We start from the raw sequence: 25,062 nt of genomic DNA on the forward strand, positions 1-25,062 counted from the left end.
CTTCCCTGTAAGTGGTAACCTTTACTCTCGGCACACAAACACAAAAGTGAGGCTTTAGGAACCCAACTCACTTCCACACATACCTGCGAAGCCACCAGCCTCTGCCAGACGCCTGCAGGGCCCCGGCTCTCAGGACGCTCTCATTCAGCCAAACCACGCTGGCCCATGCCGGACCAAACCAGCTCCCCACCCCACCATCCAAAGCACATCATCAACTGCAGTGCGCTGTCCTACAGAACCTACACTTGGCAGGACGAGGACACCCAGACTGCCCAGAGCGGTGAACCTCTAGCTACAAGGCAGGCTCCTGAGAGTCAGAGCCAACTGAGACAAATCCCTAACGACACACCAGGCCAGACCTCACTGGCACTATTTGACCTAAAATGGAATTCAATCAGGTGGGTCTAGTTTAGACCCGACCCAAGGAAGTTGTATTGTTAAAATAGCAAAATAGAAAAAAAAAAAAAAAAAAAACCCATCGCATACAGCCAGTTCACCCTTATCAAGCCCCAGAGGGCACAAGGACAGTGCTAGAGCCAGCTTCAGTGCCACTCCTCCTCAGGAAGACAATCCAACTTGGCCTGGATTGCACTGGCCCTTTTTCAGCAGCTGACGCAGACAGCAACCACTGAGACAGCACACACACCTTTCCACCGTTAGAACCTTACTACACTGGAGGTGAGCTCCCAAGTGTCTCCAGGCTGCTCATTAAGAAAAATGGTTCAGAACACCTGGTGCTCACTGCACCGATGTACAAGGCCACACCCTTTCAAGTACAACATATGGTCAAAGCAGATGTATGAACAGCCAGGGAACACAACTGGCGAGACGTCTCTGGAACCCACGAGACTGACATTCAAGCTGACAAGCCCAGGGTTGGCCGCAGAGAGCTCAGCACGTAGGGGGGCCCACCCTCCCTGCCAGGCTTCAGGGGTGTGTGTGTGGGGGTGTGGGTCGGGGGATGTATACATACGTGTGTGTATACAGCAATGAGGCCATATACACAAAGCAAAGCAGACACAGAAAGGAAAGAAGGGCTGGGCTGCATTCCAGAATCACAGGTATCTTTAAGGTCTCACTTGGGAAACGTTTAAGGGCTGACCAGTCAGCAACTCCACTGACTCCATTACAAAACCACACAAACACTCACTTCGGGCCAGAGCACATGTACCGCACAGGGAAAGGGAACAGGTGAAGGCACCACACACAGGGTATTCTAGCCAGAGAGCTTCTGGCTCTGCTGCTGATCTGACAACCTTCACATCCTACTTGCTCTTGACAGAAAGTTGGCTAAAGCTGGTTTACCTGAGGTACGTGGGCCATGTGGGGTGGATTGGTGTATGCCGGCTGAACATGAGAAGGATGGATCGTAAAGACGGTTTGTTGTGCTGTTGGGAAACTATTTTGTGGCGACTGCGTGTTGGAGGCAGGTGTCATGGAGGGTGGGGTTGGCGCGAGCCCCGCGTGGTAGATGGCTGACTGCTGCTGTGGACTGGCCAGATGGAGAGCCTGGGCCGCCTGGTGCTGATGGTGCTGCAAAGCGACCGGCAAGAATTGAGAAAAACACTTTACAGAAAGCAGTTGAGGGTCACACCCAAAGCTGAGCTCTGCGCGCGTGAAAACAGGCCCTGATGAGGGGCACTGAAAGTGCGAGAATGTATGGGGTGGTCAGAGCAGGGCCGGGGCCGCCTCCTGCCCAGAGGCTCCTTTCTGGGGACCAGAAGCCTGACTCTCAGCCTGACAGTTCCAGGCTCTCAACTAAGCAGAGGTAAAACAAGACTCGTTCTTCCCCCGGGAGTGAACAGATGTCAAAGCTGATCCTTAACAAACACAACTGAAGATACGAATACAAAAAAACCCTCAAAACACAATAGGAATGTCCCAAGGCATTATAAGTCCCCCCAGTTCTTTACATACACTACATGTTAAATTGGACGTTCAATATTGACCTTACCCAATCATCGTATTTGACTAAAAGCCCCAGGAGGCATAGCCTGCTGAACCACACACAGGTTACCTGAGAGAAGGGCTGCCACGTGCTTTCATCTCCAGGTACCTAGCACCTGGCCGGGCACTTGAAAAGGGCTCAGTAAATACGGAAAAGGAGGGTCTCTGAAGGCCTCTGTTTTCTCCTTACCTGAACGGGGCTGGGGGCAGGGTGACTTCCACCATGTTGGCTTTGCTGTTGTCCGGTGGGGGTAGCCGAAGGCTGAGGATGTGGAGTATGTGGGTGCAGGGTAGCGTTGGGGTGCGCATACTGCTGAGCAAGGGAACCAGTGGAAACTGAAGAGAAAGAAAAAGGAGAGTGTACACCGACATGTGATGATCTCGATTGTTCTACTATGTCTCGTCAGCTGAGCTTTCTCCATGAGTGCAAACACCTAACTTACACCATTACCACTCTCCATACATTTTCTTGAAAAAATAAGTGTAAACTCATTATTTAACAACGAAACTAGCATTGGATTCATATGCTGACACAGCTGTACACATTTTATTATAAAATCTAGTTAGTTTGAATTTACTCTTAAAATCGTCACTAGGTTTTCCTGAACAGGCAACATGAAAGCGTGGGTAGAAACAACTCGATCACACTCTCACGCTCAGGTCAAGGCCATCATCGGGCTAACCTCACCATGCTACTGCCCTGGAGCTGGCAGTGTCCAGGGGGCACAGACGCTATCAGGGTGGGAAGGGAGGGTGGTACAAGTCATCTCTGCTCACATGTGCCAGGGTCAGGGCTCTATCTTCAGGGCCAAATGATCTAAACCTCCTTTGGCTGATCAGAGGAGCCACTCTGTCACTTAGTTTGTCCCCTGGGGCCTCTGCTTTACAGAATAGCACAGACGACATTACCTAAGCTATGTAAGAAAATCAGCCCCTTCAGAGCCCCCAGCCCTTTAGAAGGGACTTCACTAGCTAGAGGAACTTCGAAGAAAATAGGATGGGCCAGTTTAGGTGACAGTTTGTTCATTAAAGATAAGAACCAAAAACCAATTCTTAGTAAGTCTCCGCTAAGGCCAACCCTTGGGACAAAGCGGGGAGAAGAGGTAGAAACTCATCTGCTCATGTCTTCCAAAAACAGCAATTCGAGAATCCGAAACACAGTAAGTTGTGTTCATTGCTTCCCATGACTACCAACCAGCACACGATACAAACCTACCCATGATGTCCCAATGAGCTGAGGACAGTCTTCTCAAGATACAGTTGGAACAACGCATTAACTCCCAGTCTTTTCTCAAGACAGTAATCCTAAGATTCTTTAGAAGCTGAGCCCACGCACAAATAATTCCAAAGCAGTTCCTCCTGGTCTTCACAGAACATGTTAGCAAATACGGACACACGGGGGATGGGTCAGGGAGAAGCAGGCACTGCTGTGGGATCACGAACCCTACACCTCCAGCAGTGAGAGAGGCAAGGCTTTAGGTAGTCACTAAACACAGATGACTTGGTGTGTCCCACATCAATGTTATGTGGAGGGTTAGGCATACGAAGCAAAGGACCACCAACACTCCAGCCCAACTGGTTATCTCCCAGTGCAAATGTCTCTCTTAAAAAAGGCAAGGGTGAGGCAAACAGCCAGTGCTGGGATCATCTGTGCGTCCACTGCCAACACCACAGCTGGGGAAATACTTGAACCTCTAGTGTAAATCAAACAAAGGAGTTTTGTCTATACACTGGTAAAAGTTTCCTGACTGTAAGAGTTAACATGTCATTGTTGTTAGGTGCCGTTGAGTCAGCTTTGCTTCACAGCGACCCTATATACAACAAAATGAAACACTGCCTGGTCCTACGCCATCCTCACAATCATTACTATGTTTGAGCCCGCTGTTCCAGCACTGTGTCAACCCATCTCATTGAGGGTCTTCCTCTTTTTCACTGACCCTCTACTTTACCGAGCATGACGTCCTTCTCCCTCCTGACTACATGTCCAAAGCACATGAGACGAAGTCTCACCATCTTTGCTTCTAAGGAGCATTCTGGCTTTACTTCTTCCAAAACAGATTTGTTCATTATTTTGGCAGTCCACAGTACATTTAATATTCTTCACAAAGCATAATTCAAAGGCATCAATTCTTTGGTTTTCTTTATTGTCCAGCTTTCACACACACATGAAGCGACTGAAAATACCATGGCTTGGGTGAGACGCACTTTAATCCTCAAGGTGACTTCTTTGCTTTATTAACACTTCAAAGAGGTCTTTTGCAACAGATTTGCCCAATGCAATGTGTCGTCTGATTTCCTGACTGCCGCTTCCATGGATGTTGATTATGGATCCAAGTAAAATGAAATTCTTGGTAACTCCGATCTTTCTTCTGTTTATCATGGTGTTGCTTATTGGTCCAGCTGTGAGGATTTTGGTTTTATGTTGAGTAGTCCATACTGAAGGCTGTAGTCTTTGATCTTCCTGAGTAAGTGCTTTAAGGCCTCTTTGCTTTCAGCAAGCAAGGTTGTTAATGAGTCTTCCTCCAATCTGGATGTCACGCTCTTCTTCATATAGTCCAGTTTCTTAGATTATTTGCTCAGCATAAACCTAACCAAATCAAACCCAGTACCATCGAGTCGGTTCCGACTCATAGCGACCCTATAGGACGGAGTAGAACTGCCCCATAGAGCTTCCAAGGAGCGCCTGGCAGATTCAAGCTGCCGACCCCTTGGTTAGCAGCTGTAGCACTTAACCACTATGTCACCAGGGTTTCCTTGCTCAGCATACAGATTGAATAAATATGGTGAAAGGATACAACCCTAACGCACACCCCTTCTTGATTTTAAACCATGCAGTATCCCCTTGTTCTGTTTGAAATACTGCCTTGTTGGTCTGTGTACAGGTTCTGCATGAGTGCAACTAAGTTAACAAGAGTTGACGTACAGTAGAAAATCTGTATCAATAAGGAAAACTGTGGCAACACACCCTCTGGGTATTTTTAAGAGGAGTCGGTGACTGTTTTCTGACAGCTGGGAAAACTGATGTGTTAAGTGCTTTCTTGAGTATCACAGTCCCATGAGTCTGTGAGAGGAGTCTTCTTTCCTTTAACTCAATCTAAAACACCACCCTGCACCATTATACTCATTTAGTTTACTTTCAGCTCCTCAAAACTGTCTAGGCACTGAATTGGTGTAAACGAGGAAAAAGATTTAACATATGTGTTTATTCATTTTGAACCTGACTTTGCTGTACTTGTAAAAATTTTTTAGTCTTTTGAAAAACTAATTAAAATTCAAAATGTCTGAAAGGAGACTAACATCTACCTAGAGCTGTGCTAATACAGTAGCCACTAGCCACATGTAACTATTTAAATTAAAAAACTACAGACCTAGTTTCTCAGTAGCATTGGCCACATTCCATGTGCTCAACAGCCACAAGTCTGGGGGGTACCGTACTGGACAGCAGTCTGTAAAACACTTCCCAGCAAGTTCTACGGGGCAGTGATGCTCCAGAGTCATTCACGTTGCCTTATTTTCAAGTCATCAGCGTTTAAACTCCATCTTCCCCATGGGACACTTCTTAAATGTTTCATTTTAATAATACTAAATCTATCTGAGGAAAAGCAATTTCCAAATCCCAAATTCTATTTATGGGGTTTCACAAAGACAGTATAGAATCTCCTAAGCCCATAACCACTGCTGTTGAGTCGATTCCGACTCATAGTGACCCGACAGGACAGAATAGAACTGCCCCCATAGGGTTTCCAAGGAGCGGCTGATGGATTCTAACCGCTGACCCCCTGGCTCAGCAGCCAAGCTCTTAACCACTGAGCCACCAGAGCTCCACAGAATCTCATAGCTTCTAATTTTTTTTTTAACATTTATTCAAGATTTATTTTTTTACTGAAAAGTTTTAAATTTTACTTTTAATTACCTCGTAAGCAAAGTATTAAGAATATAAAAAAGGGATAAAGAAAAAGACTAGATGGGTGGCGTATATATATATTTACACATAAAAGCAAAGCCATTGCAAAGAGAATAATGATGTCCATAAAGTCTTATAATTAAGTTATTCATCAATTAGGAAAACATAAGAAATTTGAAACTATTTCCTTGGAGAGAAAATTAAAGATGAAAGGTTTTTCACTATGCATTTTTTACAGGCATATCTAATAAAGGACTCTATTAATATTTCAAGGCTATAAAATACAATGTTCTAAACTATGCTCTAATTTGCATGCACAGGACGAGCTTCAAGTAAACCAAACTGAGTAAATCTACATATGGTTTTGTTTAAAACACCCATCCTCTCCCTGCCTAAACACCAGTACACTACAAGGCATTGTGACATAAAAAAAAAAATCAAGCAGATGCAATACATGTATCATAAACTACAAATAAAATTTCAGGTTTACCTAGAAATCTTTTCCTTTGTTCATCTTCTAGCTTAACAGATATGAAAGCAAGTACCTTATCCAGGAAGTTGTTTCCCCCCTCAAATACAACACCTGGGTAGCTTACTGGGAAAAATGTGAAATTTATATTTTAATTCAATATTAGTAACAAAAATATATTCTAGTAGCTTGAAAGGGCCAGTTAAGAGTGAAACAAAGGTGAGACAGGAGGGAAATGAAAGGTTAGAAGGGAAGACAGAGACAAGACACCAAGACAGGGTAAGAGAAACAACGTAACAGAAGGTGGGGAAAGAAGTTGCCAGCAGAGGGCTAAGTGCCAAGCTAATTATTTCACCCCTTCTGTTCCCTGTGCTCATTGCCGCTAAAGGTTCCAGGGTGCTTAAACAACAAAGTGAATTCTCTTTGGAATTCTGATTCAGCTACTGTCAGTTAAACTTTTATTGATCAAAATTTAGTGGCCTTCATGAGATCTGCGGGATCAGGTCAAGCAAATCAAAGAAGTATTGCTTTTCTGTTTTAATTACAAATGAAGCCAGGGACCACACCTGGTCCTGAAGTCCCCCTCAACCTCCTGCTGTTTCTTGATATAAACGTTTGAAATTCTCAGTAGGCCACTGGTCAAGTCCTTACAACACTAACCACGTTCCAAACCCTTTTTCCTAAGCCATGATTTTACTGAAGCAGATTCGGTCCTGAAGGCTGTGTGTTTAATTTGTAACGAGGTTTTGTCATTTTGACCTTGGATACACAAGTCATGGGAGATTGCCAGCACTGCAAAACTTTAAAAAGGTCACAAAACAACCTTCCAACTTTTCAACCCAATGTTAAATTCAGAAAAAGAGAAGTGTGAAGGAAAGCTGAAAAGTCTTTAGAAGGGGAATTAAAGCAACTGGATGAAACCATGACAATGCGGCTTACAACAACAGGGGAAAACGAAGCAGCAAATTAAATTACAAGTAGCAGCCTGTTAGTTTTTTTTAAAACACACTGATACTCCCTTCTTAGGGGAAGCTGTGCTAAGGCAGTTAATGCTTAGGTGTGATGATTAAGGATCTGTTATTAGCTACTTACCAGGAATCTGACTCCCAAACTACTAACAGAGACAGTAAGATGGTGAGGATAACTACATTTGAGACCTCCATTTGAGTACATAATAAAATCGAGTTACGACACTGTCTTTTAACAAACTGTAATCACATAGTTTCCCTTTAATAGTATATACATACAGCAAGACTCCTTTTTAAAGAGCATCTATTAAAGGATTAAATTTGTTAACATTTCCTAGCACCAAATAAATAAATAATATGCATATACCTTGTTTTTATCAACTTATTTTTGGATACCAAGTCATGGCCCCATTAATAAACATGTAAGATCAACATGTTTTTTAAACGCTTTCTTAAATCTGGCGTTTAATAAAATTAGACATTGAGTCATTCCAAATAATTCAAAATTTAGTCCCTGACATAAAAATTTTAATCTTAAATATGTTCTAGAATACAGTATTTCACACAGTGGAAAACTATTTTCATTTCTACTGGGTTTCTCCAAGTTAGATGCTCTTCTTATGCAAATACCAAAGACCACGACTAGCCTCATTAGAGTACTGACCTACAAACAGAGAAAACACAAGCTCATTTCTGAAACTAAGTCCTACCAACTTTTTCCACCTTGGTGCAACCACTGGCGTTTTCACAGGCAGGGAGAAGGAGCCTGCGCTGCCACGGCTGTGCTGGTAGAACCCAAGCGGCTAGCGGCTAGGTCAGCTTTCCTGCATAAGCTCAAGACGACACATCCTGAGGTGTCTGCTACCTGAATATTTTAATCCTTCATTCATGCAAAGACTGAAATTCGGAAAAGTTTCTCCTTTAGTATTTCATCAACCTTATTCTATTAAAAATAGTGGTAAGGATAATTTTCTTCTTACCAGGACACTTAAAAAAACTATACTAAGCTTGTGACTTGGTACAAAAAAAAAAAAAAAAGAAGAGCTGTTCAGGAAGTTTCTCTGAAAAAGGAAAATATTAGGCATTTTCAAAATAGTCATGTTTGCTTGGTATGCAAAAATTAATTCTGAAACAAGTGAATTATTTATTAACTCCAGCTTTCTTAAGCTGGGTTTTATTTCCTTTTTTAAAATTCTAAATGATTTTTATATATATATATATATATATTTTTTTTAATACTTTTGTCTGGCACAAGGAAAATATTGTTCAACAAGTCTACTCCCTTAACACGTATTCTTTAAAAAGTGTTTTACCGTATAATTAAAATTAGTATAAAAAACCCAACTCACTGGCAAAGTAGAAAGAAGGGCTTGTCTCCTTGTTGTATGGTAATTTGGGACATGCTGAATTTGGGAAATAGAAAGGTAAATTAGCCTTTTGAGGTGTGCATTTTCCTAATCTTCTGGAAAGGTTGACATATTTAGTAATCTCTTTTTGCATTCATGCACAATTCACTTTTCTTATTTTACAAGAGACGACGAGCATTTTAAAATAGTGCTACAGAATTAAATGAGACAGCGTTCTAAGAAAGACACCGTTCTTCTGTGCTGGGGTGTCAATTTCCAAAAGCTGGCTTGCTTAAGTGAAAGGAATAAAATTATCATCTAATAAAAGACCAACATGGCATTCCATTCAACAACTGTGACATAAATAATGTACCAAAGTAAGACATTATTCACCAGGTTCAGTTCAAATGACTCAAACAACTATAATTTTGCAAAACATTATTAATAGAAGTGCAATTATTCTGAAAGATGTTTATTAGACGTCTGGTAGTGGATCAGAAAGTTTAGAAACAATATTAAACATGGGCATATTATAGTTTTTTATTAAAATATGTCTATAGAAAGTTATGTATACCTGTTTAAGTACGCCTGGAAGGATAAACAGCAAAATGTTAACAGGGGACGGGATAACAGGTGCTTTTTAATTCCTTTTGTTTGCTATATTTTATAACTTATCTGCATTAAACCACCAAAAACAAACCAAACAAGGATTCTGGCTCTAATTCTTCTCCACAGATCTAGTTGGTAGACAAAGTTTCAGTATTACTATTTTGGAAAGGGAAAACCACCACCATAACAACAAAATTACAGATGAATTAGAAGACTAGATGTCAGGGAAACAAAAATTAAAGTCACTTCTTGGGAAGGAGGAGGCAGAGGCAATGATGAAGGTTAGATTAGCTATTAAGTCCTTTCCAAGATGGCTAGAAAGACTACAAAAGGTCAACAACTTTTTAAATATACATCTCCTACTCTAATATTTAACTCTTCAGCAATCTGTTAGCATATTTATGTTAAATCTCCCCCCCAAAAAATGAGTCTTTCATTTTCCAGTCATTAGTGGTCCTATCTATTCTCAAAGCCTTTTGCTGTGGCCGTAACAAATCAATGATAAAAAGGTGACATGAAATTGTCACTGCCACCTGGGTATGTATTGTTCTGTCTGTATGTTTTTAAAAAATCTAGATAGTGTAGCTAAAAAATAAACATTCATTTATACTCAAAGTATGTCCCTGCTTTGAGAATGTAAAATGTAAGTTGTTCAAGGGGGACGAATATAAAATAAGCATTTCTATGCAACAGTTTTTATCTTAGTTTAAAAGAATGTGCTTAAAAATTTGTTCAGAGTGGGCATAATTAGGCTTTCAAATAAATTACTGGAGGTTCAATGAAGAACTTGCTTTAGCAGATTAAATTCTGGCATATGATGACAAAGAACAAAACCACCCATTTCCTAGTGTTCTTTTTGGGATCTACTCGATAGTAATGGGTTTGGTTTTCGGTTTAAGTATCCAAAGGAGAACTTTGGTAAACCAGCAACAACCAAGCCAAGTCCACAACCTGGCCCTGACAATTACAAACTGTGTCAATTGCAGGAAAGCAGTGCAGATGTGGTGTCCTGGCATGAAAGAACTCGCTTGGGTGACTAGTCCATTCCAGATTTCACTGCTCATTAAAACCACTGCTGTCGAGTCGATTAGGACTCCCAGCAACCCTATAAGATAGAGAACTGCCTTATAGGGTCTCTAAGGCTGTAAATCTTTATGGAAGGAGACCACCACATCTTTCTCCCATGGAGTGACTGGTGGGTTAGAATTACCAACCTTTTGGTTGGCAGCTGACCACTTTAACCACTCCACCACCTCAGCTCCCTCACTGTACATTAGGTGTAGTGTTTCCTGTTTTTGTTTTTTCAATATTTCCTATTTATCCACACTTGAATGGACTTCGGGGTCAATGGACAACTGCTTTTCAAATGGAAATATTCTGGGAAGGTAGTTATAAAAATCATTAGTGTCTTAAATATGCTACTTATTGTACAGGCTGCTTGAAATCCATCCAAAAGGCAAAGCCAGACGTTGGCAGCGAGTGAACACACCGAGGAGAAAGATCCTGCCCAACATCTCAGTATTACTACAACGTCTCAAAAGGCAAAGCCAGATGTTGGCAGCGAGTGAACCCACTGAGGAGAAAGATCCCGTCCAACATCTCAGCATTACTGTCTCAAAAGCACGGGTATGCTCTAAAAGCAGGGGAAAGTTTAGCTCAAAAGTTTCAGATCTTATTCCAAGGGTGTCTGCCAGAAAATGGGAGGAAATAAATGCTTTTCCACTTGTTAAATCATGATGTATTCACCAGAAATATATAAACACTCCTAATGAACTTTTCGCCTAAGCCTTCAGCAAACTGGAGGGTTGCTGAAATGTGTACAAGCTGCATAAAAGCCAGCTTGATGCATCAATGGTGCCTTTTCATACACACTCAGTCCTGGTCAAGAGAGTTAAGTCACCGACAGGAGATCATAACGAAGATCATAAACCAAATCAGTCTGTCAGTTTATTTTTCAATTAAATTACAAATGGGCTTCTTGAAAGAAATGTTTTCCAAAATGTAGCAATTACACCATTTTTCATCTAAAATGCATAATCCACAATAAAAAGTTTTTAGAAGCAATAATGTGGAAAATGAAGATCAGATTTTCAAGCATTTATAAAAAGACTGCCTCTAACATTGTAAAATTACCTACCATTAGCAGCCTGTGGGACAGGAGAGGACTCCAGGAAGAAAGCACAGCTGGGCTAAGGGCGATGAAAGGATACCTGTTGCCGCCTGAGGCCTACTACACTTATACTGCACTGAAGCTGTTAGTTATTTCAAAAATGTGGACATAGAAATTAGAAAAGAAAGCAGTACTATCTCAAAAAAGGAGTTCTTAACTCAATTTTGCCTAAACATGTTCGCTCAAGATAGCTAAAGCAAATAAAAAACCAGAAAAACCTAAAATCTTTACATTCTTAGTCATTCAAAAAGTTTAAGGTTTAAAGAACAAAATGTTCACCTAGTTCCATATCACTATAACTTCATTTTCACGGGAGTATTCTTCTTAACTATATGAGTAAATGTAAATTTATCTCCTCTCACCCCTCACAAATGAAATAGCAATGGTAGAACCTACATGGCTGTACGGGAGCTCTCAGAAAGTAAGTTCAAAATAAGACTTACAACTTTATGCAGCTGGCACTCATTAAAAGTGCATTTTGAAAAACCTAATATGGGACAATCCATCAATTCTATATGAGGAGAAATTTTATTTTATATCCTCAACGATGAAAACCATATTATTTTATTATTTTAGATAGGTGCTAAGTTGACCTGCACGAAGTTCTCCATTTGGCCACAAAACTAAGATTCTTTTTTGGCTTATTATTCTTATACATAAATACTATTTAATTTTATACAGGATACCTAATTTCATTTTACCATTCTGTTTTACATGGATTGTACTTAAGGTGTGAATCATGTCTAAAATACATCTACTATGACACCATTTTGACCACGTGAAGTATAGCATGACGCAGAGCCATAGCACGGTAACAGACAGCAATAAAAACCAGTAATGTCAGGCACCCCCAGAGCAAGAGGGAAGCAGAAGGTCCTCAGGCTCGAGCACGCTTTTATGCTCTTACTAGGGTACAACTTTCTGGCATGCCTTAGGGAGACTGTACCAAACGATGAGGAGGAGGGGGAGAAGGAGGGAGAGCAGCAGGAAGAGGATACCTTTCTCCCAAAAGGATGCTTCGCTGTTACATACTTCATTACATTTTTGGTTAAGGAAAAAGGAGAGACATCTGAAGATGGAGGGATGCCAGGAACAGAAGTAAAAATGATTTGTCAAGGCTTATAAAGCAGGTCAGTGGTAGAAATGAGTTCATCTTTTAGATTCTTAACCCTCAGTGTCATAAAAAGGCCACGTTATTGCTAAAGTAGCTGTACAGAGCCTTAAAACCAATTTAAAATAGTCACACACACTGAAAAAGACAAACAAAGTGTTTCCTACCATACATCGCATGCGTCTGCTCATGAGCCCCGTACTGAGTTGCTGAAGAAGATACTAAACCAGGCTGGGCATGTGTTGGAGGTGCCATCATCCTAGCATTACCCTGTATTACAGGACTATAGACATGAGGATGCTGTGTTCAAACAAAAAATAAAGAAAAAACGTTAAAATACCACAACAGAGGCAAACAGATGTCAGCTAGGTGTTTTAACTCCACAGTTTCCAGAAACAACTCTACTAGATGCTCCCTGAAAATCCTAATACCTTTCTTGGCTGTTTCTGTGAAACTTTTACACTGGTCAGTAACCTAGTATATATTAAAAAGACCCCCACCGTAACCCCACCATAACACACAACCACAAAATAGAAAAGAACATCTTACCATGTTAAAAGTTCAAACTAAAAGTTACTTCAATGGAACAAAAATAAGCGTCAGGAAACCTCAGCCTTACCTGAGACTGATAATGTGGCACATGCGGAACAAGAGGCTGGTTTGGAAACTGCTGAGGACTATAGGCAACATATTGCGTGGAATAAGCTGGAGGGGTGGCTACAATGGGGGGGCCTGCCGCAGAGGCTGGGTGCATCATGGTGCTCTGATGATGCTGGTCTTGCCGCTGTTGGGGCATATTTGGTACTGCAGAAAAAAAGACAACCCAGTGCTAGAGTGAAACACATGACCATGGTCTAGAGGCCCTCAGTGAATGACCCACCTGCCTGCCTCTCCAATGCCATCTTATGCCACCTTAGCCCCACCTCAGCCACTCTGGGTGGCTTTCCTATACACAGGTTACTCCTCAGCCTCCAACACCATTCCCCAATGTCCAGCTTGTCCTTCAGGGGCCAGCGTGAAAGCTACTTCCTTAGAGAGACCCTCTGTGATGACCCCATCCTTGACTGGGCCCCTGTAATGGACTCTAACAGCACTATGGCACTGCTTTTCTTACACACCACTTTCCAGATGATTCCTGTTTCCTTTTTATCTCTACCAGATGTGAGGCTGAAGACTACAGTCCTACCTGTTTGATACACCAAATTATGCTCCTTGTCAGGGAAGGGCACTGAGTTCATTTAAAGAAAAACAAAAGCCCAACAAAAAAGCCAGAAGAGACCCAATCCTAATCTTACCTACATCTCTCTCTCTCTCTTATTTTGTTTTTGTTGTGTTGATGGTTTGTGACTTTGAAGAGACCCCATCTGTTACAGAGTAGAACTGCTCCACAGGGTTTTCTTGACTGTAATCTTGAGCTGAAATGGCTGGTATTAGTCATTCTGAATCAGATAATCATAAGGTCTATGACGCCGGGAATGACAACTTGAAAAGGAATGGCGTTGCATTCATAGTCAAAAAGAAAATTTTAAGATCTATCCTGAAATACAATGCTGGCACTGACAGGATGATATCCACACGTCTACAATGAAAACCAGCCAATATGACTATTATTCAAATCTATGCACCAACCACTAAGGCCAAAGATGAAGAAATTTAAGACTTTTACCAAAGTCTGCAGTCTGAAATTGCTCGAACATGCAATCAGGATGCACTGATAATTACTGGTGATTGGAATGTAAAAGTTGGAAACAAAGAAGGGTTGGTAATTGGAAAATATGGCCTTGGTGATAGAAATGATGCCAAAGATCACATAATTGAATTTTTCAAGACCAATGACTTCTTCATTGAAAATATCGTTTTTCACCAACATAAACGGTGACTATACACATGGACCTCACCAGATGGAATACACAGGAATCAAATCCACTACATCTGTGGAAAGAGACGATAGAAAAGCCCTCGGTCAAAACAAGCCCAGAGACGGACTGCAGATCAGAACATCAATTACTCATATGCAAGTTCAAGCTGAAACTGAAAAAAATTAGAACAAGACCATAAGAGCCAAAGTACGACCTTGAGTATATCCCACCTGAATTTAGAGACCATCTCAAGAATAGATTTGACACATTGAACACTAATGACCTAAGACTAGACGAGTTGTGGAATGAAATCAAGGACATCATAAATGAAGAAAGCAAGAGCTCGTTAAAAAGACAGGAGAGAAAGACCAAAATGGATGTCAGAGGAGACTCTGAAACTTGATCTTGACCATCAAGTAGATAAAACAAAAGGAAAAAATGATGAAGTAAAAGAGCTGAACAGAGGATTTCAAAAGGTGGTTCTACAAGACAAAGTATTACGATGACATGTGCAAAGACCTGGAGGTAGAAAACCAAAAGGGGAGAGCATCCTCAGCATTTCTCAAAGTGAAAGAACTAAGGAAAAAAATTCAAGCCTCAGTTGCAATAGTGAAGGATTCTATGGGGAAAATATTAAATGACGTAGGAAACATCAAAAGAAGATGGAAGGAATACACAGAGTCATTATACCAAAAACAATTTGTCGACATTCAACCATTTCAGGTGGTAACATGTGATCAGGAGCTGATGGTACTGAAAGAAGTAGTCCAAGTTGCACTGAAACCACTGGCGAAAAACAAGTCTCCGGGAATTGACGGAACACCAATTGAGATGTTTCAACAATTGGATGCAGCACTGGAAGTACTCACTCCTCTATGTTAAGAACTTTGGAAGATAGTTACCTGGCCAACCAACTGGAAGAGATCTATATTTATGCCTATTTCTAAGAAAGGTGATCCAACCGAATGTGGAAATTATCGAACAATATCATTGGTATCACATGCTAGCAAAATTTTGCTGAAGATCATTCAGAAGTGGTTGTAGCAGTATATCAACAGGGAACTGCCAGAAATTCAAGCTGTATTTAGAAAAGGATGTGGAACCAGGAATATCATTGCTGATGTCAGACGGATCCTGGCTGAAAAAAAAAATACCAGAAAGACAATTACCTGTGTTTTATTGACTAGGCTAAGGCATTTGACTGTGTACCATAACAAATTATGAATTACACTGCAGAGAATGGGAATTCCAGAACACTTAATTGTGCTCGTGAGGGATCTGCACATGGATCTAAAGGCAGTTGTTCTGACAGAACAAGGGGATACTATACGGTTTAAAGTCAGGAAAGGTGTGTGTCAAGGTTGTATCCTTTCACCATACCTATTCAATCTGTACGCTGAGCAAATAATCAGAGAAGCTGGACTGTATGAAGAAGAATGGGGCATCAGGATTGGAGGAAAACTAATGAACAACTTGCATTACACTTGCTTGCGAAAGTGAAGGGGACTTGAAGCACTTACTGATGAAGATCAAAGACCACAGCCTTCAGTATGGGTTATACCTAAACATAAAGAAAACAAAAATCCTCACACCTGGACCAATGAGCAACATCCTGATACTCAGAGAAAAGACTGAGGTTGTCAAGGATTTCATTTTACTTGGATCCACAATCAACACCCACAGAAGCAGCAGTCAAGAAATCAAAAGACGCATTGCACTGGGCAAATATGCTGCAAAAGACCTCTTTCAAGTGTTAAAAAGCAAAGATGTCACCTTGAGGACTAAGGTGTGCCTGACCCAAGCCACGATGTTTTCAGTCACCTCATTTGCATGTGAAAGCTGGACAATGAATAAGGAAGACCGAAGACTGCCAAAACAATGAACAAATCTGTCTTGGAAGAACCACCAGGATGCTCCTTAGAAGCAAAGATGGTGAGACAACATCTTACTTACTTTGAACATGTTATCAGGAGGGAAGGACACCATCCTTGGTAAAGGAGAGGATCAGCAAAAAAGAGGAAGACCCTCAACGAGCCTGACTGATGCAGTGGCTGCCAACAATGGGTACGGGCGTGGCAATAATTGTGAGGATGACGCAGGACCAGACAGTGTTTCCTACTGCTGTGCACAGGGTCGCTATGAGTCGGAATTGACTCCACGGCACCTAATAACAACTACGACAATCTTTATGCAAGCAGATCGCCAGGCCTGTCCGGCGGTGACGCTGGCTAAGTTTCAATCGCCAGCTTTTTGGTTACCAACAGAGTGCAAGCCGTTTGTGCCACCCAGGGACCTTTCACCTCCATCTCTCTTAACTTCTGCATTTCTCCACAACTTCTCAATCCTCAAACACAGCATCACCCAGCACATAGGAGGTTTCTAAATGACAGCTCTTTTGAAAATTGTTATGTCTCCTGTTACTCCACAGATTTCTGCCTGTAAGATGCTTCCCTGGCAAAGCTCTAGTTAAGAACTCGGCTCAACAGTCATCTCCTCTGCAGTGACTTTTCCAGTTCCCCCACAAAGAGCTGGCTGCGTCCTGTGTTCCTCACCCTCCCATGTCTACCACAATAATCTGAGAAGCTGGACTACAGAAAGAAGAATGGGGCATGCTGTACTCTGCTGTGTTTCTGACATCTGTTTCTGGTTCCAAGTCAACCAAGCCACTCGAGGGACAGAACCACATTCTGATTGCTCACAACAACGTACGAGGCATAACGAACAGATTAACTTGGGATGTTCGTAAAATCGTCAGAACTGATTGTACAATATACAAGTACCTGCCATTTTCCTGAGTACCTTTTTATTCTAAATCTTTTGAACTCCTGGCTAAAATTTTATCATGACTGATGCTGAAATTCAGAAGAGCTAGTTACCTTTTTTTTTTTTTTAAAAGTCTGCTTTGAAAAGCCAACCTGAAAACAGAAGAAACCAACAGAGTAAAATATTTTTCTGATTTTAATCTTCAGAGAGTACATATATTGAAAGAGCAGCTCCTTTTGGTAAAGAAAAAACCATCCCAAAGTCAGATTCCATTTTTACTAAATAAAAGTTTTTGTCTAATAAGCTAACTGAGCTACCCACTCGCTACAATTTTGATACTTTGTTATTATCCTCACACAGACATTAAAAAGATTAATCAAAAAGCTAGCTGAGTTTACTTTTTTAAAATTAAAAATAAAATTCTAATTACAAAAATAATGCTTGAGTACAATCTTAGTGTAAAATACTCAAGCAATACAAAGCAAAATTCCCCTTTCCAGCCATTGGCATACCGTTCTCTCCTCCATTGTAACCACTTTAGGTAACCTTCTAGTCCATCTTCTATACATTCGTACACATACATATGTACAAAGAGATACGTAATAAGGAGTCTTCGTTATGGTATCTGTTTTTTCCCAAATTGAACCTACTTTAACCAAAAACCAAACCTGTTGCCATCGAGTCGATTCCGACTCATAGCCACCCTATAGGACAGAGTAGAGCTGCCCCATAGAGTTTCCAAGAAGTGCTTGGTGGATTCAAACTGCTGACCTTTTGGTTAGCAGCCATAGCACTTAACCACTATGCCACAAGGGTTTCCGAACCTACTTTAATCTTCAGTTTAAATGGACCTTACCTTAGCCATCTCCTATGTCAAAGGTTCTCAACTGTGGGCAATTTTGCCTCCTAGGGGACATCTGGCAATGTCTGGAGACACTTTTGGTTATCACAATTGGGAAGGGAGCATTGCTACAGGCATCTAGTGGTTAGAGGCCTGGGGTGTTGATAAACATCCGACAGTGCACATGATACCTTCTCCCCAGATGTCAATAATGACAAGGCTAAGAAATCCTGCCTTATGTTAATTAAGTCCTAGACTTTGGCGTATCTTCAATTTCTCTCACAGGCTGCAAAAAGACATTGCTCTACAGCATGTAGCAAGATGGCAAAGGGGTGGTTTTGTGCAAAGGCCCTGCTACCGTGAAGGAAAGACAGGCCTCATACAATCCATAACTGTATTTCAGAACTAAGCCCTCGACTTTGCCTGTCAGTTGACAGACATTAAAAATACCTTTACGAAACACTTCAAATGATTAGAAGTTAGTAAAGTAGCAGAATATAAAATTAACACACACAGCAATAGCCTGTGTGTGTATGGGCGTGTGTGTGTGTGCAGATATACATATACAGAGAGAGAAAGAAACAGTAACTAGATAGAAGAGGCAATGGAAGAAAGGACCCCAATTTACATTCACAACAAAGAAAATTTCTATAACATAAACTGAAGACATGCACAAAACCTTCATGAGAAAAACCTTACAAAAGTACAGAAAATAAGGAAGAAAAATTTAAACAAGAGGGAAGGCATAACTTATTCTTGGATAGGAAGACTCAACATCATAAAGAGAGTAATTCTCCCCTAAGTTTATTTAAAATTTGAAAATGCCAACTGGCAAATCAAATGTCAAAATTTAGGAGTTCATACTGATACCAAAAAAACAAAACAACAAAAAAATCCCTCACTGATTGCTTTTGGAGGATAGGGACACAACTCATTACAGTATCTGAAGACCTGGTTTAAGACCCACATATATAGGGTTAATTCAAGTCTATAAAAATGCCAGGATAATTCAATAGGAAAATAGAGTCTGTGCTGGAAAACCATACATGCACCTGGAAAAAAGTGAATCCCAATCACTACCTCATACCCTAAACAAAAATCACCTAGAAATTGATTATACGCTGAATAGTAAAAGCTAAAAAGACTAAACTTCTAGAAGAAACATAAAAATATTTAAGACCTAGGGTAGGCAAAGGCTTCTCAGATATGAAACGAAAAAGCATGAACCATAAAAGAAAAATTTGATAAATGAGACTTCATCAAAATTAACAGCAGCACCTCAAAGAAAGAAGAAAGAAAATTCTGGTTAAGAGCAAGCCACAGACTGGGAAAAAATATTTATAATACTTATATCTGATAAAGGACTTATATCCAGGATATATTAAAAAAATATAATAATTCATAGTGAAAATGGGAAAAAGATTTAAATAGACACTTTACAAAAAGAAGGTACACAAATAGGCAAAAAAAAACATGAAAAGATGCTCAAGAAAAGTCATCATCAGGGGAATGTAAGTTAAAACCCCATTGAGATACCATTAAACTGGCTAAAATTAAAAAGATGGACAATACCAAGTGTTGACAAGGACGTTGGAGCACCTGAAATTCTCATACACAGCTAGTCAGTGGAACGTAACCTGATACAGTCGCTTTGGAAAACAATTCGCCAGTTCCTTATAAATTTAAACACGTATTCACATGGAGCTCAGCAACTCCAATTCTAGGTATCTGACCAAGAGAAATGAAACACATGTCCACACAAATACTTGTACACAAATGCTCACAGAAGCTTTATTCGTAACAGCCCAAACCTGGAAATTACCCAAATGCCCCTCACGCAGTGAATGGATGAACTAACTGTAATGTAATATAAGTGGAATGCCACTCAGTGGTAAAAAGGAACAAACTGATACATGAGATAACACGAAAGAATCTTAAATTAGTATGCTGGGCAAAAGAAGACAGACACTAAAAACCATATAGTGTATGATTCTGATCACATAAAACTCTAGAAAAAACAAATCTAATCTACAGTGAAGGAAGCGTGGGAGGTACAACGGTTCAAGCACTCAGCTGCCAGCCAGAAAGATCCACGGTTCAAGCTCTGTGGGAGAAAAGACCTGGCAATTTGCTCCCTTAAAGATTACAGCCTAGAAAACCCATGGGGGAAGTTCTATCCTATCCTACAGGGTTGCTATCATTCAGAAATGACTCAACGGCACACAACAAGAACAATCTACAGTGAGAGGAAGTAGATTAGCAGCTGGCCAGAGATGCGGCAGTACAAGGAGGGCTTGACAGAGAAGGGACACGAGGAAACCTTTTGGGATGATGAAAATGTCCTGCATCCTGCTTAACTGAAGTGGTAGTCACATGATAAATTCACCTGTCAAAACTCATGAAACTGTTTATTCCATGTAAATTAGAGAATTATAAAATTGACTAAAATTTTTTTTTTGGATAGCCATTTGGACAAAATAAATTGGATTAATTCCATACATTGTATACCAAGGTAAATTCCAAATGGATCAGAAATTTAAATATAGAAAATAAAGCTATATAAATTCTGGAGGAGAACGGTCTATGAATTATTTTACTACATGGGAGTGGGAAAAAACCTTAAAAATTACAAACTAAAATCCAAAGGTAAAACTCAGAAAAACGGGAAGAAAGCTGGAAACTGTAAAACTTCGGGAAGAAAACACAGGAGAAAATCTTTGCAACCTTGGAGTACGCAAAGACAGGAAACAAAAGCATAAACCATACAAAAAAACCAATAAAATGAATTTCAAGATGTACTTCAAAATGTAAAATTTCTGCTCTTTGAAAAACACTTAGGAGAATGAAATGGCAAGCTGGTAACAGGCTGTGATAAAATGTTTGAAATACGCATGTCGACAATGGACTTGTAGCCATCCACACTCTTACAATTCAACAACATGACAAACAACCTAAGGGGGGCGGGGAAGGAATGAGGAAAACCTTTATATACTGACAGGCAGTAATTTCTAGGATATATTATATTAAAAAGAAGAAAGATATAGAACAGTACATATAGTATGTTTTCTTTTGTGGAGGATGGAAGAGAAATGAAAATGTCAACAAAGGTGCCAAGACAATTTAATGGGGGAAAGAATGGCCTTTAACAAATGGTGCTGGGACAACTGGGTAGCTACGTGCAAAAGAATGAAGTCGGACCCCTACCTCATTCCATACACAAAAATTAACTCAAAATGGATCACATACCTAACTTTAAGGGCTAAAACTATAAAACTTTTAGAAGAAATGACAGGAGTAAATCTTTGTGACCTTGACTTTGGTAATGGTTTCTCAGCTGTGACACCAAAAGCACAAATAAAAGATAAAATACATAAATTGATTGCTTTTGTGTGACCTTTGTTGCCACGATCTTGTAACTCCCAACCAGCTTACTGGGTGAGACTAGTGCAAATAGGGTTACTGTGGCCCACCAAGGGAACTGGTCAGTTCTGCCTTAAAACAAGCCAGAGCAGAGACAGGGTCCCACCACTAGGAATGAATGCCAGAGAAGTGGTGGCAGAGAAAGCAGGCAGGAGAGACCAGCAGGAGACAGTGCAGTGGGCTTCTGGGCCCAGGGAACGAGAAAGCTGAGTGTGCACTTACCAGCAGAACTATAAGAGCTTTGTAACACTTGCTCGAGCAGGGCAGAGGTCAAGGGCCAGAGAGAGGCATGCCTGTGAGCATGGACGGCAAGAGGCTGTCCTGACAGAGGAACTGCACCCTGAGTGTTCCTGAACTGGAATTGTAACTTGTTAGTTCCATAATGAACGCCATAATCATGAGAATGATCTGTGAGTTCTGTGTGGCCGTTGCAATGAATTATTGAACCTAGCAGAGAAGCAGAGAGTGTCGTGGGAGGGACAGTTGGTGGCAGAACTGGTAAAGATGGCGGAGAGAGGCGGCATGTCTGACCTCCACCTCACAGGTATCAGGGGCTACTGGGCTGTTGATCTTGATTCTCCTTCCCCCTTATGAAGTTAGAGGAGGTCAGACACCGCCCCCATGCCATTTTTATAACCGTATTTCATCAAAATTAAAAACTTTTGTGCTGCCAAGAACACGAATCAGCAAGTAAAAAGACCCACAGAGTGGGAGAAAATATTTGCCCATTACTTACCTGATAAGGGATTTGTTTTCAGAATATATAATGAACTCTTATAACTCAGTAACGAAGACAAATAATCCAACAAAAACTAGGTCAAGGATTTGAATAAACATTTCTTCAAAGAACATATACAAATGATCAAAAAACATATGAAAAGGTGTTCAGTATCATTAGGAAAATGCAAATTAAAGCCACAATGAGGTACCACTTCAGATCCACCGGGAAGGTTAAAGTCAAAAAGGAAGCCAACAGCAAGTGTTGGCAAGGATGTGGAAAAACGGGAACCCTCACGTATTACTGGTAGGAATGTAAAATGGTGCAGCCACTTTGGAAAAGTTTGGCATTTCCAACAAAGCAATTCTACTCCTAAGCATACACCCAAGAAAAAAGAAAATGTATGTCCACACAAAAACTTGTAAAATAATCTTCACGGCAGCGTTATTCACAATAGCCAAAAAGTGAAAAACTCCAACGTCCATCAACAGATGAATGATAATCAATGTGGTATATTTATGTAATGGAATGTTATTCATCAATAAGAAGGAATGAAGTGCTGACTCATGCTATAATGCAGGTGAAAGAAGCCAGTCACAAAAGACCACAAGTCTGTTTATAAGGAAATATTCAGATTACGTAAATCTACAAAGAGCAGTTAATGCACCTACTCTCTATAGATTTGCCTATTCTGCACATTTCATATAAACAGACTCATATAATATGTGGTGCCCTGGTGGCACAGCAGTTACACATGTGGCTGCTAACCAAAAGGCTGGCAGTTCGAATTTGCCAGCCACTCCTTGGAAACCACGTGAGGCAGTTCTACTCTGTCCTATAGGGTCACTAGGAGTCCGAATCGACTCAAGGGCAAAGGGTTTATTTTTAGCTTTTTGGTTTAGTGGGGTGTGTATATGGGGGAGGGGAGAATGGGGTGTGACTGCTAATGGATACGGTGTTTCTTTTGGAGATGATAAAAATGTTCTAAAATTGACTGTAGTGACGGCTGTATAACTCTGAATATACTAAAAACCACTGAACTGTGTATACTTTGAAGGAGCCCTGGTGGTGCAGTAGTTAAAGTGTTCGGCTGCTAACCAAAAGGTCGGCAGCTTGAAACCATCAGCCATTCCGCGGGAAGAAGGTGTGGCAGTCTGCTTCTGTAAAGATAACTGGCTTGAAAACCCTATGAGGTGTTCGACTCTGCCCTACAGGGTCGCTAGGAGTCAGAATCGACTCAACAGGAGTGGGTTTGGTTTTGGTTTGATGTACTGTAAATGAGTGAATTATACGATATGTGAAATATATAAATAAAACTATTCTTAAAAAACAAATATGTATTTGTGCACGTCTGCAAGAAGAAACACTAAGGGTAAATAAAAAATAATTTAAAATAATCAAAGGGTGCTATCACATTATAGGGAGAGCAACTAGAGTCACATAACAATGTGCGTGTAAGTTTTTGCATGAGAAACTGATGTGAATTGTAAACTTTCACTTAAAGCACAATAAAAAAAATAATCACAGGGTGATCAGGGAAGGTACAGGGTGGAGACTGGGATGGAGCAGGACTTCTCTAAATGTATTTTGTTGCATAATTTTCACTCTGAAAGCACACAGATATTTTGCAGATAAAAAAAAACTAAAAAATAAAATCAAAGCTCAAGCAGATAAACCTACCCATGTATCAAGTTGCTGACATTAACATTTAATGACTACAGAAGACACTACTTTGACTGTACACCTAGTGAAACACATACTGAAGACAAGTAACAGTCGAAAGAAATACTAAATTTTATTCCATATCTAACAACTGGACAATGAACATCATGAAAACATATTATGAAAACTGTGATTCCGACTCACAGCGACCCTAAAGAACAGAGGAGAATTGCTCCTTAGGGTTTCCAAGGAGCGGCTGATGGATTCGAACTGCTGACCTTTTGGTTAGCAGCCAAACACTTAACTACTGCTCCACCAGGGCCCCACGGAAATTATAGGAAAGAATAAATAAACCAGCCTCTGTGATGGCTCCAATGACCCCACCTCCTGGTACTCACATCCCTGCAGTCCCCTCTACAAAGTGCATGGCAGAAATCATGGTGAGCCACTTTCAAGATTAGGTTATAAAACACGCTGTGGCTTCCATTTAGGTCAGTCTCTCTCTGAACACTTTGGCAAGTTAGGTGCTACATCATACATCACAAGCAGCACTGTGGAGAAGCCCACGTGGCAAGGGACCCAGCCTCCTGCCAACAATGGTGAGTGACTCTGAAAGCAGACCCTCCAGCCCAGTTAACTTTCCGATGACTGTAGCCTTGGCCAGTGGTTGTCTGCAGCTTCACAAGACTCCGAGCGGCACAACCACCCAGCTAAGCCCCTCCTGGACTTCTGACCCTCAGAAACAGCGTGAAATAACAAGTGCTTGTTGCATTAGGCTCCTAAATTTTTGGGCTAATTTGTTATGTGACAGATAAAAATGTTTAGTAACCAAGATTTTTCAGTGTGAGACAGTAAGAGATGGAAGCATTAAGTCATAGTAAAAATCTTAACAATGTTATTTTGAGTTGGAAACATTATGATTTCTAAGTTTTTGAAAAGGAAAAACAGTGATATTCCTTAATTTTGTCCACTGCAAAGGACTAGAAGCAATAACACAACAGCAACAAGCACATCCAACTAATGACCAGATAATGGTTACTAAATACTATTCTCCGGCAAAAGGAATCCGGATTCCTTCGATGAATAGCTGATACAGGTAAGGAGTTAGAAAATGATTAGCCTGAGACAGCTTATCTGTAGCAGAAAGAAAGGAAGCTGTCAAAGGAAAATGAGTAGTGTCACAACAGAGCTTGGCAGTTCAAATCCACCAGCCACTCCGTGGAAACCCACTATGAGTCGGGATCCACTTGACAGCAATGAATTTGGGGTTTTTTT

The 25,062-nt window shown here is 40.7% G+C and overlaps 1 protein-coding gene across 13 annotated transcripts in view; it reads right to left on the bottom strand.

The window, feature by feature from the left end:
- Positions 1–25,062, bottom strand: part of ATXN2 (ataxin 2) — a 119,680-nt gene that overhangs the window by 9,557 nt on the left and 85,061 nt on the right. For 11 of the 13 annotated variants that reach the window (XM_049866793.1, XM_049866792.1, XM_049866790.1 and 8 more), the window contains 5 exons: positions 13,144–13,328; positions 12,692–12,824; positions 8,638–8,691; positions 2,138–2,283; positions 1,306–1,533 (listed from right to left, as the gene is read on the bottom strand). In XM_049866793.1, coding sequence (XP_049722750.1) covers positions 1,306–1,533; positions 2,138–2,283; positions 8,638–8,691; positions 12,692–12,824; positions 13,144–13,328 — 746 coding nt within the window. The remainder of the gene's footprint in view (positions 1–1,305; positions 1,534–2,137; positions 2,284–8,637; positions 8,692–12,691; positions 12,825–13,143; positions 13,329–25,062) is intronic. The other 2 variants (XM_049866798.1, XM_049866795.1) reach the window with 1 other exon arrangement.

Source organism: Elephas maximus, chromosome 22 (genome assembly GCF_024166365.1).
Source record: "Elephas maximus indicus isolate mEleMax1 chromosome 22, mEleMax1 primary haplotype, whole genome shotgun sequence".
Taxonomy (NCBI): Eukaryota; Metazoa; Chordata; class Mammalia; order Proboscidea; family Elephantidae; genus Elephas; species Elephas maximus.